The sequence below is a fragment of the Lathyrus oleraceus genome, chromosome 5 (assembly GCF_024323335.1).
Source record: "Lathyrus oleraceus cultivar Zhongwan6 chromosome 5, CAAS_Psat_ZW6_1.0, whole genome shotgun sequence".
Classification (NCBI taxonomy): domain Eukaryota; kingdom Viridiplantae; phylum Streptophyta; class Magnoliopsida; order Fabales; family Fabaceae; genus Lathyrus; species Lathyrus oleraceus.
In genome coordinates this window covers 635,230,019-635,249,001 of record NC_066583.1, presented here as the reverse complement: position 1 = coordinate 635,249,001, position 18,983 = coordinate 635,230,019, and the positions used below count along the sequence as shown (strand labels likewise).

Here is an 18,983-nt window from a genome sequence, read left to right as displayed (position 1 = left end):
CATCACTTTTCAAAAGGTAAATCTCATAATCAACATTGTGATTTTATGTGAAATTAACACTCTCTCACTTTTGAAAGTTCAGAAACTTTTGCAATCAAATTTCTTTATTCTTCAACCTTTGTTTTGAGTTTAGATCTTGATAATGATATATTCGTAATTGATTAAGGGAAATATCATCTTGAAACTAATCGTTCTTAAAGATTAGGTAAAGATTGTTCACAATCTTACAAGATTGAGATTGTTGTCACTGGTGCTGAAAGGTTCTGATGAAAAAAAGGAGGTTATTATCTCCAGATTTCATTGACAGTGACTGTGTGGAAGGCTAGTGATAAGGCAGAGTTCTTCTCAAATCTTACAAAAATTCATCGGTCAAGGAATCAATAGAATCAAGGGATGATCTCTACCCACAAAGGCTTAAAGAAGATTGGTGATATTGAAAGATTCAAGAAGCATTAATCGAGTAAAGATTATGAATAAGAGTTTGGCATTACGTTGTATATAAGTTAAGATCCATATAGAATATTTATTTTCTTCAGCATTATTGTGGACTAGTGATTGTATGAACTCTTGCAATATTTATCAAAATAAAAAGGAACAATGAATGTTCCAATGGAAAACCATTGAAGAGTTCATGTAGGAAAAACGAGGTTGAATGCTGAAGCACTATAAATTCTGATGTTTTATCTCTCTCTTTCACTCTTACATTTAATTTTCATCGGATATTTCATGCTTAGGTTTTCAATTCTTAGAGTAGTTTATCGTTTATTCAATTGATAGTGATTTATTACGTAAAGGTTATGTTTTGTTAGAATTGGTGCCTAATCCAACTTTAGTGGTGATTAGATTATGAGAAACTGTTGAGTTTAGAATTCGTTGAAATTGAATCGTGGTATAATGACACCTCGTGAAGTATACAATTGATATAAATTGAATATCTTTGTGTATCATCATTAATCATTTTTGATATTTGTGAAGTGATTAAGTGTTAACGTGATCAAATTTTAATACAATTATAATTCTCGTATTTTCGCTCTAAAATCTTCTGCACGGAACTCTGAAAAACCTCTGACAATCCATTTTGGAAAATCGGTAGAATTTTTTGTTTTAGTCTATTCACCCCCACCCCTCTATTTAGACTGTTTTCTTACTCCATATTCTCACCTAACAAATGTCAACCTGAAATCGAGAGATTTTGAGGCCTAAAAAATATTTTAAATGTCCTAGATCTTTTAATTTAAAGGTCTGATCCAGAAATGATTTAATAGAGTTTATTTCAATAATATCGTTACCAGCTAAAACAAGATCATCGACATAAACAAGCAGGGCAATAAAAGAACATGTAAAATGTTTGTTGAAAAGAGAATGATAAGATGATGATTGAATATATTTCTTACTATTTAAGGTAGTGGTTAATTTGGAGAACCATTGTTTACTAGATTGTTTTAGACCATAGATGTATTTGGTTAATTTGCACATTTAGTTTGGTTTAGAAGAAGAAATTCCAAGAGGTAAAGCATGTAGATTTCTTCCAAATCACCGTGTAAAAAAGCGCCAGGAACATCAAGTTGATGCAAATACCAGTGGCTAAAAGAAATTTAATAGATGTTAATTTTGCAACAGAAGAATAAGTGTCAAAGAAATCAATACCTTTGACTTGAATATAACCTTTGGCAACTAGGCGAGCTTTATAGCATTCTATAGTCTCATTGGTATGGCATTTAATATTGTATACCCACTTAAATCCAATGGGTTTCTTACCTAGAGGTATGTCAGTTATAATCCATGTTATATTAATATGGAGAGCTTGGAGCTCATTGTGCATAACAGGATGCCAATGGGAAATCTAAGCAGACACAGTGTTTGCAAAAATATAAGACAAATGAGAACTAGACACATTGTTATAAGAGATGTATTTACATTAAAACAATGGAAATCTTGTAAGTAAATAGGGGTTTAGAAACCCGATAGGGTTTTCTTAAAGGTTGTTCTACTAGGGATGTTGATTCTTCCAAAGGATTATAAAGATAACTAGTGTAAGATATGGGAGAACTAACAACAAGAATATTATTATTATGTATCATCAAGTAAGGAATAATCAACCTCATTAGTAATAGTATTCTCAAGAAGTTTAGATGTGGATTTGATAAGGAAAAACATTTTCGTAAAAAAGTAACTTGTTTGAAAAATAATTCATATGTGTTTTTAGTTAGAGAACATGGGTGGGGAAACAATTAATGATGAAAGTAGCATGAATTAAATCATAAGAACAAAAACATTTATGCAGACTAGCGTTCAAACGAGACCGTTTTTTTTAATATACACACGCATCAAAATATAAATAAATATGTTTTATTTATTATTGATTTTAATTTAAATTATATGTGCAATAAATTTTGTGATATACATTGTATCTAAAATAAAAAATAATAGATATTTTACATGTTTAATCATTGTATCATTTCTAAATAAATACAAATAAACTATGAATAAAATTAAATATGCACAATTTATCAATGTCTATAAATAAAGTAATTCCCTAGATGTTAGTTGTTGTTAGTTATGCTGCAAAGTGACACTATTGTTGCCATTGCAGGCTGCTTGTAAGTCCGAGCACGATAATGGAAAGGAGAAGAAGGAGTTGGAGTTTCGAAGCAGGCTATGTGAATCAATGCACTGTGTAACAGGATCTTCAATAGCACCCTTCCATGGAACTTTGAATTGCAATAACCCCTTTACTTTGTAATAACACTTTGGTTTATAAAGCATTTTAAATGTAGTAGCATATTAGTAGAACTCTAAATTGAAATGGATGTGAATTACATAGGTGTAGACATTTGATCTAATTATGGATTATAATTGTAATCATGAAAAAAATGAATGTAAAAACATATGAATGAAATATGCATTAATTGGAAATTATTGAATGTTTATTAATTGTAAAGTTTTGTTTGAATGAATATTTGAATAAATGATTAAGTTGGATTTCGGAAGTTGAACAAAAATCACAATGTGATTCCAAATTGCAAATTGAACTAAAACATAATTCAAAATGGAATACTAGAAACATTTGGAAAGTTAAACTTAAATAAAAATTGGTTTGAAATTTGTTATAAAACACTTTTGAAATGGACTTTTAATATATTAATCGCTTACAAACTTAAATACCCAATTTAAATTACCATTTGAAAGTTGATTGAAGAAAGATCAAAATGGAAAGCTAGATTAATGGGTAATGAATCTCAATGTAAATTCAAGCCAATTGTAACGGATCAATGTCAAATGGGTTAATGAAATGGATGGTTGACTTTGGTCAACTGGTTGACCGAAAAGTCAACAATTGATCAAAGTCAATTGTGAGAAATGAATTAGGGTTTTCACATGTAATGCAAATGAGACACGATTAAAATGAAATAATGATTAATGTTTAAGCTATTATGGAACCAATACATCAATGGATCAATCATCCTTGACCATCTGCACCATATGAATGAAGTGAAATCAAGACATGTGGACCTATGCATTTGCAAATACCCAGAGACCTAAGTCAATGGCATGGGCAATAGGCGTGTAAATGTTGGATAATGGATGAATTAATAGTCAAACATTTCTCCCCAATGAATTAGGGTTTTCAATAGCACAAGATGAAAAGTCAAGCCACACAACATCTTAGGACCAAAACCTCCCTGATTAAGGTTTCATGGGGCATGCCCCTTTAATTAAGGTCTCTGAATCATGCATGATGCTCCACAAACAAGTCCCCAATGTATGAACCCACAACGAGGGTTTAGATTATCAAACAAATGCTTAAGAGGTCAATCATAGAGTCCCATAGTAACATAGTCAAAAGTTAGGGTTTTAATGCTCAGATGAATGCCAAGTTGTGATCTCCTTGAATTCATGTCCCCAAAATCAAGAGGGTTTTATCCCAAATGATTCCATATGAGGATCCATACCGCACTTCTAGGGCTTGAACCACAAGCAAACCCTAGCTTTGCAAGTCATAACCTTTGAATTTATGATGATTATTTGCAAGTATTAACATGAATGAATGATTTACATGAATGAGGCATAAATGGGTACAGATGAATCTTAAGTTATAGGTGAAGTTGAAAAGATGAAAAGGGGAGGACAAATTTTGCGGTATGACAGTTTCTACACAAGAGGTTTGGTGTAAAATACCTAAGGAGGAAAATAGATTATGCATTTGCAACTCTAGGACATTTTCACTTCTTATAGATTTGACTTTGGCTTAGTATTGTGTAGTGATAAAATTGAAAAAAATTAGTAATGCACAATCTAGTTTCAGCCTTATTTTTCATTAAAAATATCCAAGTGAAGCGAGAAAAGTTTTCAACTATTGTTAAAAAATATTGGTATTCATCTATAGAAAAAGTGCTAATGGGACTACATATGTTCATATGTAAAAGATCAAAGCAATGAAGGAATGTAGTATCACTATGAGGAAAGGGGAGTTTGGTTTGTTTTTCCATGTGACAATGATCATAGACCATGTTTTTATTAACCAAAATGTAGGGAAATGTAATAAATAGCTTTTGTAAAATAGAAATAGATGAATGGCCTAACCTAAAGTGCCACTTATCAAAAATTTGTTAAGGTACTTCTATGGCCCATTATTACTTTGAAAATCTAACCTACCATGTCGACGAGGATTGTGAGGAAGCTTGTGAACTCCCTGAGGAGTTAGCCAGATTACTGTAACAGGAATCAAAGTTTATTCAACCATATCAGGAATTAGTGGAAATCATTAATCTCGGGACCGAGGATAATAAAAAAGAAATCAAGATAGACGATGCCCTAGATGTTAAGAATGGGTTGATTGAGCTTATGCACGAGTATGTTGATGTATTTGCTTGGTCATATCAGGATATGCCCGAGCTGGATACATATATTTGGTGCACAGATTGCCACTTAAAAAAGAATGCCCTCTGGTAAACCAAAAGTTGAGAAGAACCCGACCTGACATGGCTATCAAGATTAAGGAAGAGGTTCATAAATAGTTTGACGTATGTTTCTTGGCAGTATCTAATTATCCTCAATGGGTTGAGAACATTGTTCCTATGTCAAAGAAAGATGGTAAGGTATGAATGTGTATTGATACATGGATTTGAATAAAGCAAGCCCAAAAGATGATTTTTCGCTACCACACATTGACGTGTTGGTGGATAATACAACTCTGTTCTCTGTGTTCTCATTTATGGATGGCTTTTCCGATTACAATCAGATAAATATGGCTCCGGAAGACATGGAAAAAACTACCTTTGTTACCCCTTGGGGAACTTTCTATTATAAGGTCATGCCTTTCGGTTTAAAAAATGTTTGTGAAACATATCAACAGTGGTGACTCTCTTTCATGATATGATTCAGAAGGAGATTGAAGTATATGTTGATGATATGATTGTGAAAGCCCAGATTGAGGAAGAATATCTTAATCGTCTGTAAAAGTTGTTTGTACGATTGGGAAAGTTCAGATTGAGATTGAATCCCAACAAATGTGCCTTCGGGGTAAGATCTGGCAAGTTGCTAGGTTTTATTGTGAGCCAGTGTCCGATTAAGTATATCTTTCAAAAGCCTGCTCTTATCGGAAGGGTTGCTTGTTGGAAAATGGTTCTGACAGAATATGACATCCAGTATGTCATGCAGAAGGCTATCAAGGGTAGTGTGATCTCAAACTATCTGACACATCAACATGTAGAAGATTATCTACCAATGTGTTTGGATTTTCCAGATGAGGATATCTTGTTTGTCAAAGATTGCAGTATTCCAGGCCCTGAGGAAGGACCTAAACTAGGATCGTGATAAACGCTCGTGTTCGACGATGCTTCCAATGTGCAAGGTCATAGAATAGGGGAAATAATCACTTCTCCAATTGGCTTTCAGTTTTCGTTCACCGTAAGATTGTGTTTCGACTACACCAATAATATGGTATCTTCTTTTGTCAAACCTTTTCAGAAATGATGCATTACTTCCGTCCTACTGTGAACAAAGTGTAAGCCTCCATGTGCAAGCATATAAGTAACATTTAACTGCTATAGTGTGACCCAGTCGCATCCTTTCTAACGCAAACAAACAAACTCTTAAGTCAAATATGCTTGAGCATACAAGAAAGTTGATTGTATAATGTGAATGCTAACACTGTTCATTAAAAACAATTAACGCATCCGTATTTTCTACCACGAACTACAGAGCTCTGACTTCCTTATTGCACGACGAGGATATGTGGGCACAAGGGATCGAATCCTTGGCGAGCACATTAATTATTATTTCCCTTTTCACATTTATTTATTAAAATATTTTTCCCTTTTCGTGAGTAATCTTTAGATAGTAGCACCCGTTCTTGCAAAGAACAATCGAAAGGGTTTCTGTTGAGTACAACATATGTGAGGGATGATAATACCTTCCTCTTACATAACCGACTTCCTTACTCTGTTTCCTCCTTCCCCGAGTTTTATCGATGTTTTCCCTTTCCTTCGGAAATAAATAAAGTTTGATGGTGACTCTGTTGTATCTTCGAGCGTGCGATGCGCTCAGGTATATTTCACGTAGCTTCACCCACCATATGATCATCAGATGTGCACTTACCATGTGGTGTGTAAGTGGTATAACTTAGGTTGAAGCAGATTTCGGGAAAGCTTCATTTAATGTTCAATTAACTTAGAGGTCTATGACATAGTGGGAGTTTTGTCCTTAACTTCCATTTTGTTTTCCTTGATTTGTCTGTTGTGTTTTGTTCTGTACAATCAGATGTGCTCCCTATTATACAAATGTAGTGAATGAATGGGCATGAGCTTATAGGCTTATACTGTTCATAATTCACCAATTTAATCGGTAATGAACATGTGTCTAACTATTCTGTGAAATGGTTAATGGTGAGAATAAACCATAGGTTGAATAATTACGTGTTAACCCTAGTGAGGTGTCCTGTCAGTGGATGAACTCATGAAGGGTGAGTTTACTATTCTTGTCGATAGTTCGATACAGGATTATAATCTACCATAGGGTAATTCCACTGTTATTCCTGACATGAGAAAGGAATAAGTAGAACATCATCTCTTCCGTACTTTAAAGTAAGACCCGATAAGGATAAGGAATTCTCTGACGGGGGATTTCCTCCATTCTCCTGTAGGATATGGAGTCCCCGTATTTGGATTCTATCGTGTCTGCTCCTACAGGATAAGGAATGGCCAATAAGACATTCCTCAGTCTTTGTTCTCCTATAGGATATGGAATCCCCGTATTTGGATTCCACTGTGTCTACTCCTACAAGATAAGGGATGGTCATGAAGGCATTCCTCGGCTCTCCTTATTTAGGAAGCAGTCTGAGATATCAATGGTGATATCATACACAATGTATAACCCATAGTTCCCTTCATTTATTGAGCATAGAGGATAATATATCATATATTCACGAGTTGTGTGAAGTTGTGTATGCTTCGATGGTAGTATCTTAGCCGAGTACAAGTGTGTAGTACATTAATTTGTCTAAGATCATTATACACTGTAGAGCCGAGTGAACCCATAAGATAGAAGGGATCACTGAGATTTAGTAATCTCACCTCAATGTCATTGCTTATTTTCAGGTATGCCTTAGAAGATGGAGGATTTACGAGAAGACTCGAAGATCGAAAGTCTTGATAATTGATGGTTATCTTTCTGCTACACTACCTAATTATTCATTTTGAAACACCTGATGTATTATTCCTGATGTTTTTTACATATTGTTATAATAATTTTTAAGGTGTCATTTATTTTATGAGTTTCAGTAACAAAAATTAATGCTTTATGTAATACGATCTTAGGTAGTATTATGTGGTGTGTTACAATTGGTATTGAAGAAGTATATGCTTTGATCAAATATTGGGTGCAAAGGATTTACTAATGGTCTAATGAACTATGATCTAAAGCTTAAGAAAATCCACTTTGATTAAGGATGAACCTCTTACTTACTTGATGAGTTATCACTTCTCCTCTCCAATGGTGATTTTATTTTTTATTGACCTATGTAGGACTGACACCTATAATAATAGACATATTTGTGTCAGTGTTTATGTCGGACACATGTGCTGACATTTGTGATTATGTTTAATTTATTCATTTTTTTAAAATTATTATCAATGTCGGCGTGTCAATGTTCGGGCCGTATTTGGTGTGTTCGTGATTTATAGTTCATGACATTTCCTACAAAAGAATTTCTTAATGCACCTTATATGTTTCTTAACCACCACACAAAAATACTTAAATGCCCCCTGATTTCGGAGAAGCATCTCCAGACGCACCCTAGCCTAAGTTAACGTTGAAATATTTCGGAGAGAAGTAATGTCGAAGATGCATCTCCCGAACACTTTGGAGCTTAACTCCCGCCAGAACCCTTCTCCTTCCTCATTTCTAATATTTCTCAAAACCTTTTCAAACTCTCTCAATTTGTTTTCATCACCAAATCCAAAATCAAGCAACCAAGGTCAAAGGAACTTCAATCAACATCAGAAACATCATCCAACACTTAAGCAGAGTGAAATATTGTAAGTTTTTTGATGTTTTGAATAGTTTTTGAGTTTTTGTGTAAATGGATATAAATTGATGATTAAGTTAGGAAATGAGTAGAAATTAGATGGTTGATAGTTTAGACATAGTGTAAAACATAATAGTTGGTTGAAAATGATGATGAATGCAATATTTTTTTGTATCCATGTCTGCATTGCCGACATTGACGCGACTTCTAAGTTACAGAAAATTTCGGAGATACATCTCTGGAGTTTTTCAATGTTTTAGTTTCCTATTAACTGGAGATGCATCTCCGTAACTTTCTCATTTTTTTTATTTTCTTGCTTGTGGTGTTGTTTACTTGCACTAATTGTTTTCTTTGCTTTAACTTATAGACATAATGGCTGATAAAAATGATAGACTGAGTCATATGAGGGTTGTACAACATGCATCAACGCGACGGGAGAAGAGACAGTAGGTTTCAGAGGCTCCTGGCCCCTCTGGCCATGCAGAGGCATCTACTCTTAGGGCTTGTGCTTCTCCTCATACTTTTCCATCTTCTTATTCCCGTAGAGAGACGAGTTTCACCTACCCGTGCATCGCTCCCTCCACCCTCTCGCATGCGTCGGGTTTCACCTACTCAAGCGTATGAGGTAACCGAGTCACTAGTGGCATCGGAGGCACCACTGCCGCCTCCTAGTGCTAATGATGTTGAGCCAGTGCCACCTTCAAAGGGTGAGACTGCTACAAATGTTGAGCCAGAGGCATTTGGTGGAGGCCCTATAGACTTGCCACTACTGCCTTTATACCTAGACCATATGCCAGACATATTTGGAACGGAGAGGTAGCATTAGTTGTATTCATTCTTTTTCATTTACGTTTATTTTAATTGACAAGTTTGTGACATTGATTTTTATTTTTTCAGGACTGTTATCCGCTGAAGTTTATTAACCACGGACGGAAGATAATTGACTTGTCTCATTCGAATAAGGAATGGTTTTAGGCTAATTTGTTCTTATCTGGCCTGAAGGACTTGTGCATGACCAGTTATATTACGGTGAACCACATGATGCTTAATGCATTTGTAGAGAGATGTCACTCGGAGACCTCGTCATTTCATATCCTGTTTGGTGTAATGTCTATCACACTCAATGATGTGTCGTGTTTGCTACATCTTTCGATCAGAGGGGGGACTTCTAGATCATGGAAGGATTACCAAATACAAAGCACTCGAGATGATGGTAGACTATTTGGGGGTTGGTCCAGGGGAGGCGAAGGAGGAGTTGGATAGGACCATGGGGATCATGCTAGATTTGAATACCTGAAAAAGGTATACATAGGAGCTCCAAAGAACACATCAGGCTATAGGTGATGACGAGCAGGTGGGGCTCCACAAAGTACATGCTATGACAACATACCTGTTATATTTGGTTGGCACTATAATTCTTGTGAACAATAGTGTCACTTATACAGATGTCGTATACCTACGGTACTTCTAGGATTTTGAATGGATCCATGAGTATAATTGGGGGCCATTTTTTTGGTATACTTGTACTCGAAGTTATCAGAGGGTTGTATGTGGAAGACAAAGTAGGTCACAACAGCATCACACTACTGACGGTAATATTTATTGGTCTTTTAATCATTTTGTGTCATTTTCATTCAATATGTACAACATAATTACTTATGATTAGTGGGTTCCAAACTCTTCAAGCTTGGATCCTCCAGCACTTCTCGTGCATCTCCAGTTGGGCGAGTGTACCGACTTACTCTAAGGATATGTCACGTGCTACTGCATTTTTCCCGCTCAGAGCGAACCAGACGACTGAGTCGTTCAAAGTGTATCTTGACTACTTGGTTGTTAAGGACATGCACTTCAACAGATATGTTGATCACCATGAGATACAACCATTTGACGAGATAGTGTTATACTTTGTATGGTTGACTTGCGGATCACGTCTCATTGCTTCTTATCTTCCTGAGCGCGTCATGCGGCAGTTCAGCTACACTTAGACCATTCCCAGACACCCTGTTGTATCTGCTCCTCCTGCTTTGACACGTAGACAGATGGATGACATGTTTGATGATTATGAGAGTCATCTAGTGTCGGAGGAGGCACGGAGTACCCTAGCCCCGAGCAACTAGAGCTACATGGACGGGTACATCATGTGGTTCTTCAGGGTGCCACATTCGTATATGGTGCAAGCTACTCCAGGAGACCCACCAATGACAGCTCGTCAGGAGATACTAGAGGAGGATCAAACACAATTAAATCATGTTAAGGATATCTTGCCTAGATGTCGTCGCATATGGAGATTGCGTGGGCAGACATTGACAGAGGTATCTTCCCTGATAGGTATGATGTGAGATAGGTCCTAGATGCCATCATGACGGAGGCACGATGGGGCATTGATGTACCAGAGACAACGCCGGAGAGTAGGAGGATTGATGGTCGAGGAGCTCGATGAGGCAGAGGAGATGTAGTCTAACATACATAGTAGTGCATTAGTATATAATAGTAGTATTAAAGGTTATATTTTATTGACATCATGTTACTTTATCGTTGTTCTCGACTTTTTTTACATTTATTGATCTTTTATTTATATATGACATTTTTGGACCATCTAGATTTTTGTACACCATTATTTGCATATCAATTGTATGATTTAAATTTCGCCACATAACATAGTACATAACGCTTATAAATCTTCATTTGAATACACGTAAACAAAACAAAACATGAAATATTTTGTTCTAATACGTTACGGAGATGTAACTCCGTAAAAAACAAACGAAGATGCATCTCCGAAATATTTTATCGTTCGATCAGAATTTGATATGTCCGGAGATGAACCTCCAAAAACTGTAGACATTTTAATATTTTCGTGTGATATGTAAGTAATCCATAGAATGCATTAAAAAAATTCCTTCCTACAAAAATCTGTAATCCTTAATTTTCTTTCCAATCCATGAAAGCCGGCGAATTTTTACTTGTTTCCTAATGTATCAATACTTACTCCTTGAATTAATAATGAAGGCGATTGGAACTTGAACACAAGCAAAGGGGACTTACATTCAAATCTCATTCACACTCTTTTTTTCCCTCTCAATTCCAAGTGTATTTTGGTCTTTCAAGTTATTTTCAATTACACTTTAATCCTTTTTTTTATTCATTTATTTATTTGTTTTAGTACTTTAAATTATAAATATTAGACACTTCTATCTTTTATACTTTTCGTTTTCCTTTGATCATTCAGATTATAAATGTTAAACAGTATACTCCCTTGTATATTATGGTTTTATTTTGATTTCTTAAGTTACTAACGTTAGCCATTTAGTCCTTTTATTAACTTCATAAGCTTCGAGCCCTTAACTTTCAAACGTTAAACACTTTGGTTCTCTCTTTCAATGTCTATTTTTTGTATTTTAAAGGATCTATTCGTTTAAAGTTGAAAAACTAAAAGACTAGAGTGTAACATTTGTAATTTTAAGCACCAACATATAATTTGAAGTTAAGGTGTTTAAAAAATTCATATGTAATGCATCTCATCTTTAAAAATTCTAAATTCGTGTAAAGAAACTTATAATGTTGTAAACATGACTAAAAAACAACTTAGATGATAAACAAGTTTTGTTTTAACATGAACTAAAACTGCGCACAGAAAATATATTTAGGGTCAGAAATATCACTTTTTTATGAGATTAAAAAATGAAACTTGATAATTTAGTAGGGGGAAAATATATTTAGCTAATTTGACAATAATTAACCAACCTATTTAGTATTATCTTCCACTTTCCCCTAGTTAGCAAATGCTGAAGACCTAAAAAAAACTCTCCTTACTCCATAAAAAGGTTTTGTAAGGTATGTAAAGAAAGAATATAATACAACAATAAGGTACATCAAATATGCATAAAATAGAAAAAAAATTCCAAAACTATGATTTGTATGGTTCCCTTCCCTTACTACTCATTTCTTGCAATTCTCTAAGTTTGGCTTTCCTTATGTCAAGTATACTAACAGGCACTGGTTTTTTATGGCCATGCAACTGTACAAGATGAACAATGTCTTCTTTGGTTAAGTTTTTCTTCTCAACAAGTTCATTCACCATAGCGTCAATGAGAGTTTTATTTTGCTGCACGATCTGATATGCAGAACAAAGTGGTCACTTTTAACTCAATAATAATCATTCATGTGAAACAATGAATGTTGTGAGAGTGTGAATTCAATCAAAGATTCATCATCAAGTTCTTTAATCCTTCAATGAATTATATAATATACATACCTCTTTTGCACGTTCATAGCACAAATTCAGAATCCTCGTTGCTTCTAAATCAATTTCCTGACAATGCCATGCAATGAAAAATTGCTCACATATTATTATCATTGCCATATATATGTATTGGAATATGAAAAATGATTTTTGTACTATCAAATTTAGATAACTTTCGCGATAGTTTTTTAAGTGGTTAACGCAGTTTAAATAGGAAGTTGGATTGCACGTAGTAGATGATTAATGGATATAGCAGTTGTCGAAACTCATTAACCACAAATTTGGACATGGTTAACCATAATTTTCTGATGTTTAACAAGAAACAAATTGAGAAAATAAAACTTGAGACAGAGCACATACATTAATTCGGTCTGTAACCCAGAAATTGGATACTCCGTGATATTTATCAGAAAGCCCGCCAAGCAAATACATTCTTGCTGCACACCTAGCATTGTCTGCAGTTTCTGCCCATATCGTACTCAACTGAAATATTGCAAATCAAGTTAAAAAATATTTCAACATAAACCATAAACTAAATTAATAATCAAAGATATGACAACAATAATACAAAAATAAGTATACAGCACTGATAAAATGTGTGCATAATGGTATTGAAATCAAAGTTGTAATTTATTACAAAAACAGTGCGATAAAATCGTAATAAAAAATTCAATGAAGAACTTAGAAAAAACCATTTCTCTGACAAGTCCACATTATGCTGTATTTTCATTTTTTTCAAAAAGACTTTTCAGACATGTAAGTGAATCCCAGTCATAGAGATACAAAATATCCTAGAAAGATCGTATTCTTGCCTTGCCGTTCATCAAAGCTAGTTAACGAATACCTTAAAACATGTATAATCTAAAAATTGAGTTTTGTTCACTGCATTTCGTGTATGTTCTGCAACTGTATTAACCTCTAGCTTTAAAATTACAAATAAAAACTAGAGTCGGGAATTTATAGTTAGCTAATAGAAAGAATCTCTTACCTGATCTTTCCCAAACCAGATTTCATCAGCTGCACGTGGTGCTAGTTGAACAGTAATATGATCAATGAGGGATTGTCGACTGCAGGATATTAGTAGTTACAAGTTACAAAAAAATAATATGGGAGGAACTAAACACAATTTATAATGCAATATAATCAAGCAGTAATATAAAGTAAAATGAATGTGAAGGCGACATAGAGCCTTGGCAAACATTATCTTCGACTAATGCTAGAAATAAACAGACAAACACTTCATTCAGAGGGGCACTCAATACAGATAATATTTATTTAAAAAATAAAGGTGTCAAAGTTTAATTAAAGAATCCATACGTGAGCATTGCGTCGCTAAACATGAAAGAATCCAGCATCGCTCGAACATAACCCAATTCCCTGCCAGCTCTAGGTGCAATTGTGATCTACAAAAAAGCAATCAAAAGCATAAATGTTTTAGTTCCTTGTGATTAGCAGTCAGACGATGAATATTAATAAGGAAAAATAAAGAGAAATAAACTCTAACAATTTATTTCAAATGCATGTAGTGTCCATACATATTGAATATCGTCAAAATTAGGCATGTTCATAGCCGCAACAGCCATTGCAGATTCATTTATAGCTACTTGTTCCCATTTCTCTTTGCTTCTCTCTTTTCTATCTAGCATTCCTCTCTCTTCCATTTGAGCAGCTTGTAATAAGTCATCGGTGGTAATCTGCAACAGTAAAAACAAGAAATGAAGAACTGCCAGCTACCATGTTACTGAAACTAGTAAAGCCTTTTCTTGTTACTTCCTCCTTTGACCTCTTTCCCTTTTTCTATATATACATGCATCCTTCCCCCCATGCAAAGTAAAATGAATAATTTATGCAAGAAAGGTTGGATGTGGCATGCCATACAAGATATATCAGAGCAATTATCTATTGCCTATAAGAAAATATAATGAACAATAACTATCTGGCAAATACAGTTACTGTACATCATGGATTTATTACCTCAGTCCTTGATTCTCGCATCATATTGATAGCAGCAACCTCAACTATGTTGGCTAGCTCTGCACCAACCATTCCATCAGTCATACTACCAACAATTTCATAGTCTACATCTTCAGCTATTGGCTTTTTACGAGCGTGGACCTATCAGAGTCATCAGGGAAAAATGAATATACATACTACATTTGGAGCCATTTGTCACAAATCCACATCTCATAACAGTTTCTGGGTCACAAAACAAAACTGAATATTAAAGCTAACATTTAAGTAAAAGAACGATAGAATGCTACCTTTAGAATTTCAATGCGCCCAATAATACCGGGTTTCGGGATAAATATTTTCCGATCAAACCGACCAGGTCTTACAAGTGCTGGATCCAGAATGTCTGGTCGGTTTGTGGATGCAATAGTGATCACCTCTCCCCTTCCTTCAAATCCATCTAAGCACACCAGGAGCTGGAGCATTCAGCCAAAAGGAAACATCAACAAATTGCAAAATTTTACTTTAAAAAATCAATCGGAAAGTTCAGCGGTGTTATGCTTAACCTGATTAAGAGTAGCATCACGTTCCTGTCCACCTGAACCTTTAATCAAGCCACGCTTCCTTCCAACAGCATCCAGCTCATCAATGAAGACAACAGATGGAGCCTGAAAGTATAATACAGAATCTTTGCTAATTAGATACAAATATGAAGCTTGAGAAGTAGGCTAATTCCAAGTGATAATAGTATACATAATATAATAAAAAAGATAGGACACCGATCAGCTTGAAACAAATAAAATGAGTAATAACAGAATGTGACAGGTGTGGATGATAATTGGAAAAAGAAAGTAATTAGTGGAAATAGGTTACAAGAACCAAACTCTTGTAATTTGATTTTAAGCTAATAAAAAAAATGTGAGGGTGTAATGGAAAAGCTAAAGATATACACACATTGTCCCTGGCTTCTTCGTAAAGTGATCGAACACGAGAAGCCCCAACACCAACGTATATTTCCACAAATTGTGAAGCAGAAATAGAGAAGAAATTAACCCCTGCTTCACCAGCTACTGCTTTTGCCAGCAATGTCTTTCCCACTCCAGGAGGGCCACAAAGAAGTATGCCACCTGATAAAGTGACCAATTTAACCTCCATTTAGTCAAGTTCAAAGCACTCACTCAATATTGAGTGTTTTGTTCTTATTTCCAATGCATAAATGAAAAACTATTTAACTACAAAAAAGAGATCAAATATTTCTGCGAGCACAAAATTGTCAAAATGCTAGCGATAGTAACCTAAAACTGCCCTATAAAGTTTGACAAAAATATGTTTTCCCTGATGCTAAAGCAGTTCAAATTATTCTGTTAAATGGTTAACAGAGAGTTAAGGTAAATGAGACCTGGGATTTGCAATCCTCTCCTTCGGTACATATCTCCATGAGTGAAGAACTTCACAATCTCCTCAAGTTCAAGCCGTATTTTACCAAGACCAGCAACATCAGTAAACTTCACATCGGCACCTCTCTCAAGATACTGAGGAACCCTTCTATTCTGCGCTCTTCGAACTCGTGCCCCCGATTTCATAAACTGCTTTGTCATTTTCAAATAAGGATTCTCATCTACTTCCCCTGGCTCACCTTCATCATCATCAGCACCAGCTTCAGTCCACCCCGATTCGGCTTCCAACGCCTTCATCTTCTTCCTCTCCTCAGCATCAGCTTTCTGAATCTTAATCCTGTCCTCATAATCTTTCTTCTGTTTCTTATAGCTATACACCACAGTCCTATAAAAAATCAGGAAAAAAACCACTCCAAGTGCATTAATCACAGCTTTATCCTTTGCCATTCGATACCAAAGATTGGCATTCATAAACGAACTGTTCTTAACTTCAAGCATTCTTTGCCTATACTCTTTCTTCCTTTTCTCTCTCTTTTCTCTCTCCTTCTTTCTCTTCTCATTCCTCGCATTCCTCTCTATCATCTCCATCTCCTTCGCCTTCCTCGTCACCTCCTCTTTCTTCTGCCTCTGCAACTCCATCCTAGCTTTCCACAACTCCAATTCCTTCTTCGATTTCTTCTTCGGCTTAAGATACCTATTTACAAACGAATCGAAAGGCTTATGAAATGGAAGACACATCCAAATTCTAAACAACACAGGAAGAGGCATCTCCGGAGTCTTAAGAGGTGGCGAATACGCATTCACACATATAGAATCAACCTTCAAGTCCTGCCATAAACCCCAAAAATTTTCATCACTTTCAATTGATGGCAACACTGTTCTAAAAACTCTAGAATCCTCCAAAACAACAAAAACTGTAGCAGCATGTTTCCTCAATTCCACATCAGAAGGTTTAACTATGTGTTTCAGCTTACCAGTGTTCTTCAATTCAGCAATTTCTGTATAAGGAATGCGTTCTGAAACAACTGGAAGCCCTTCAATCCATAACTTGAGCTCCTCCGCAGTTAAAGCTTCTACTTTCTTGGTGAAACGTTTCTTTCCCTTTACCGCAACGGCAGCGGCGGAAGGTTGGGGGAGTGAAGCGGAGATAACAGTGAGAGTTATAGAGAGGTTGAGGAAATTGAGGCCGTTGTTGTTAGGGATTTTGTCCTTTTCATCATTTTCGGATTCAGGAGTTTGAATTCGTGAAGAGATTGAACGTAATTTGTAGGGTTTTGGAAATCTTTTGAATTTGGGGTTTAGGAATTGTGATGATTGTGAAGATGAAGGAGGAAAATGAATGAGGCAATGCGAAGACATGGAAATGAAAAATTGCATATTGTGACAAAAAAAAGTTAATATTACATAGGCATGTTATAGTGTGAGATAAGCCATTGCCATTGATAACGATGAAGATGAATAATAAAGGGGATTTGAGGAAGATGAATAATAAAGGGGATTTGAGGAAGACGAAGCTGAAGAACAAAACTAGTTCAGAGTTGAAGAAAGAGTGCAATTTCTATGGATAATAAACTATTTTTTATTTTTCTATTTTGTTTGTTGCGTAAATATTATTGACTTATATATTATATGCTATAGCTGAACTAAATTGAAATTTAAGGAAATTGAACCACATTCAAAAATGTGTACTATATCATAACTAGTTTAATTGTCTTTATTTTTTTTTACTTTTTTGGGGTACAAATGAGAGGTTAAAGTGGTTAATTATGTTTACTAAGATATGTTTCAAGTGGTTAATGAACTAGGTTGTAAATTATTCAGAAGAATTTGAGTTGAAATATTAAATTCAACAATCTTATAAATTAGAATAAATTTATATCTAAAAATAATTAAAATGTCGGTCAAAATTAATGGACAAACAAGAGAGTGTGAGATTAGTCAAATAAAACAACATGGGTGTGTCATACCACAATTTTGTCCAGGTGGTTTTAAAAATAAAAAAAAAACTTTCATTAGCATTCATAACCGAAAAGCATAATGCATAGACTCGAAACTCAGGGATCTTTACTTGATCAAAGCTTCATAAGCCCTAATCGTGTCTACCATTCTTTATGTGGCTTCCCAACCATAAGTTCTTCTAAACTCTTCATCATTCATGGCTTGTTCTCATTTTCCTGGATTCGCTCAATAGCCTTTAAGGCATGGCCAGTCATATTGCTTTCCTGGGTTTTGGGGTCCATCGATTTCATGCTCTCACATGTGCATATTGTGAATTCCTATGAGCACTGGTTCTAGTCCAAATCTATGGTCCAACAACTTCCATCTGATCATCACCTCATGCCTAGCCCATAGCTTGCTCATGTTTCGTTTAGATTCATTCCACAGGATTATTGGTCACAAATCCACTTCATATAATTGGTGTTTGATCCGCGGATCTTGGGTCACGTCATAGTCTTTGTATCATTTTTTTGGCCCTTGCTAGGTCTATGGTTCATTTACAAGTGATATCCATTGATTCATGGTTAGTGGCTTATCTCAAGTCATGCTCATAGTTCATCTACAATCCATGTCTAAATCGTACATTCCAAGTTCATACCAAGATTCCTTCATTACAAAGATCTCATTCAATTGACTATTAGATTACATTCCATTGTCGTTACCTGAAAAGGTGCAAAATTTGGAAATTTTGATAAACTGTTGACTTTTGTCAACTGTTGACTTTTGGTCAACCTGTTGACCAAAGTCAACCATCTAGCTAAAAAAAAACATATTTAGTCATTCTCATGTTCCTTTTCAAATCACTTTAAACCATACACTTTCATTATGTTGAACCTTGATCATTAAATCATTAATCCACTATTTTTTA

The 18,983-nt window shown here is 35.1% G+C and overlaps 1 protein-coding gene across 1 annotated transcript; it reads right to left on the bottom strand.

The window, feature by feature from the left end:
* Nucleotides 1–12,258: 12,258 nt before the first annotated feature.
* On the bottom strand, nt 12,259–17,713 carry LOC127087453 (probable inactive ATP-dependent zinc metalloprotease FTSHI 2, chloroplastic). Its single transcript, XM_051028335.1, has 11 exons — nt 16,120–17,713; nt 15,675–15,847; nt 15,287–15,388; nt 15,032–15,196; nt 14,745–14,885; nt 14,306–14,464; nt 14,088–14,173; nt 13,759–13,837; nt 13,131–13,253; nt 12,783–12,839; nt 12,259–12,641 (listed from the first exon to the last, which is right to left on the bottom strand). Exons 1-11 carry the CDS (start codon nt 17,492–17,494, stop codon nt 12,435–12,437), a joined length of 2,667 nt encoding a protein of 888 aa, XP_050884292.1. The 5' UTR covers nt 17,495–17,713; the 3' UTR covers nt 12,259–12,434.
* Nucleotides 17,714–18,983: the final 1,270 nt, after the last annotated feature.

Coding starts and splice junctions, on each gene's coding strand:
- LOC127087453 (XM_051028335.1), bottom strand. CDS start 17,494: ATGCAATTTTTCATTTCCATGTCTTCGCATTGCCTCATTCATTTTCCT. Junction 14,174..14,305: donor ATTTTGACGATATTCAATAT/GTATGGACACTA, acceptor GCTTTTTTGTAG/ATCACAATTGCACCTAGAGC. Junction 12,642..12,782: donor GCTATGAACGTGCAAAAGAG/GTATGTATATTA, acceptor TCTGCATATCAG/ATCGTGCAGCAAAATAAAAC.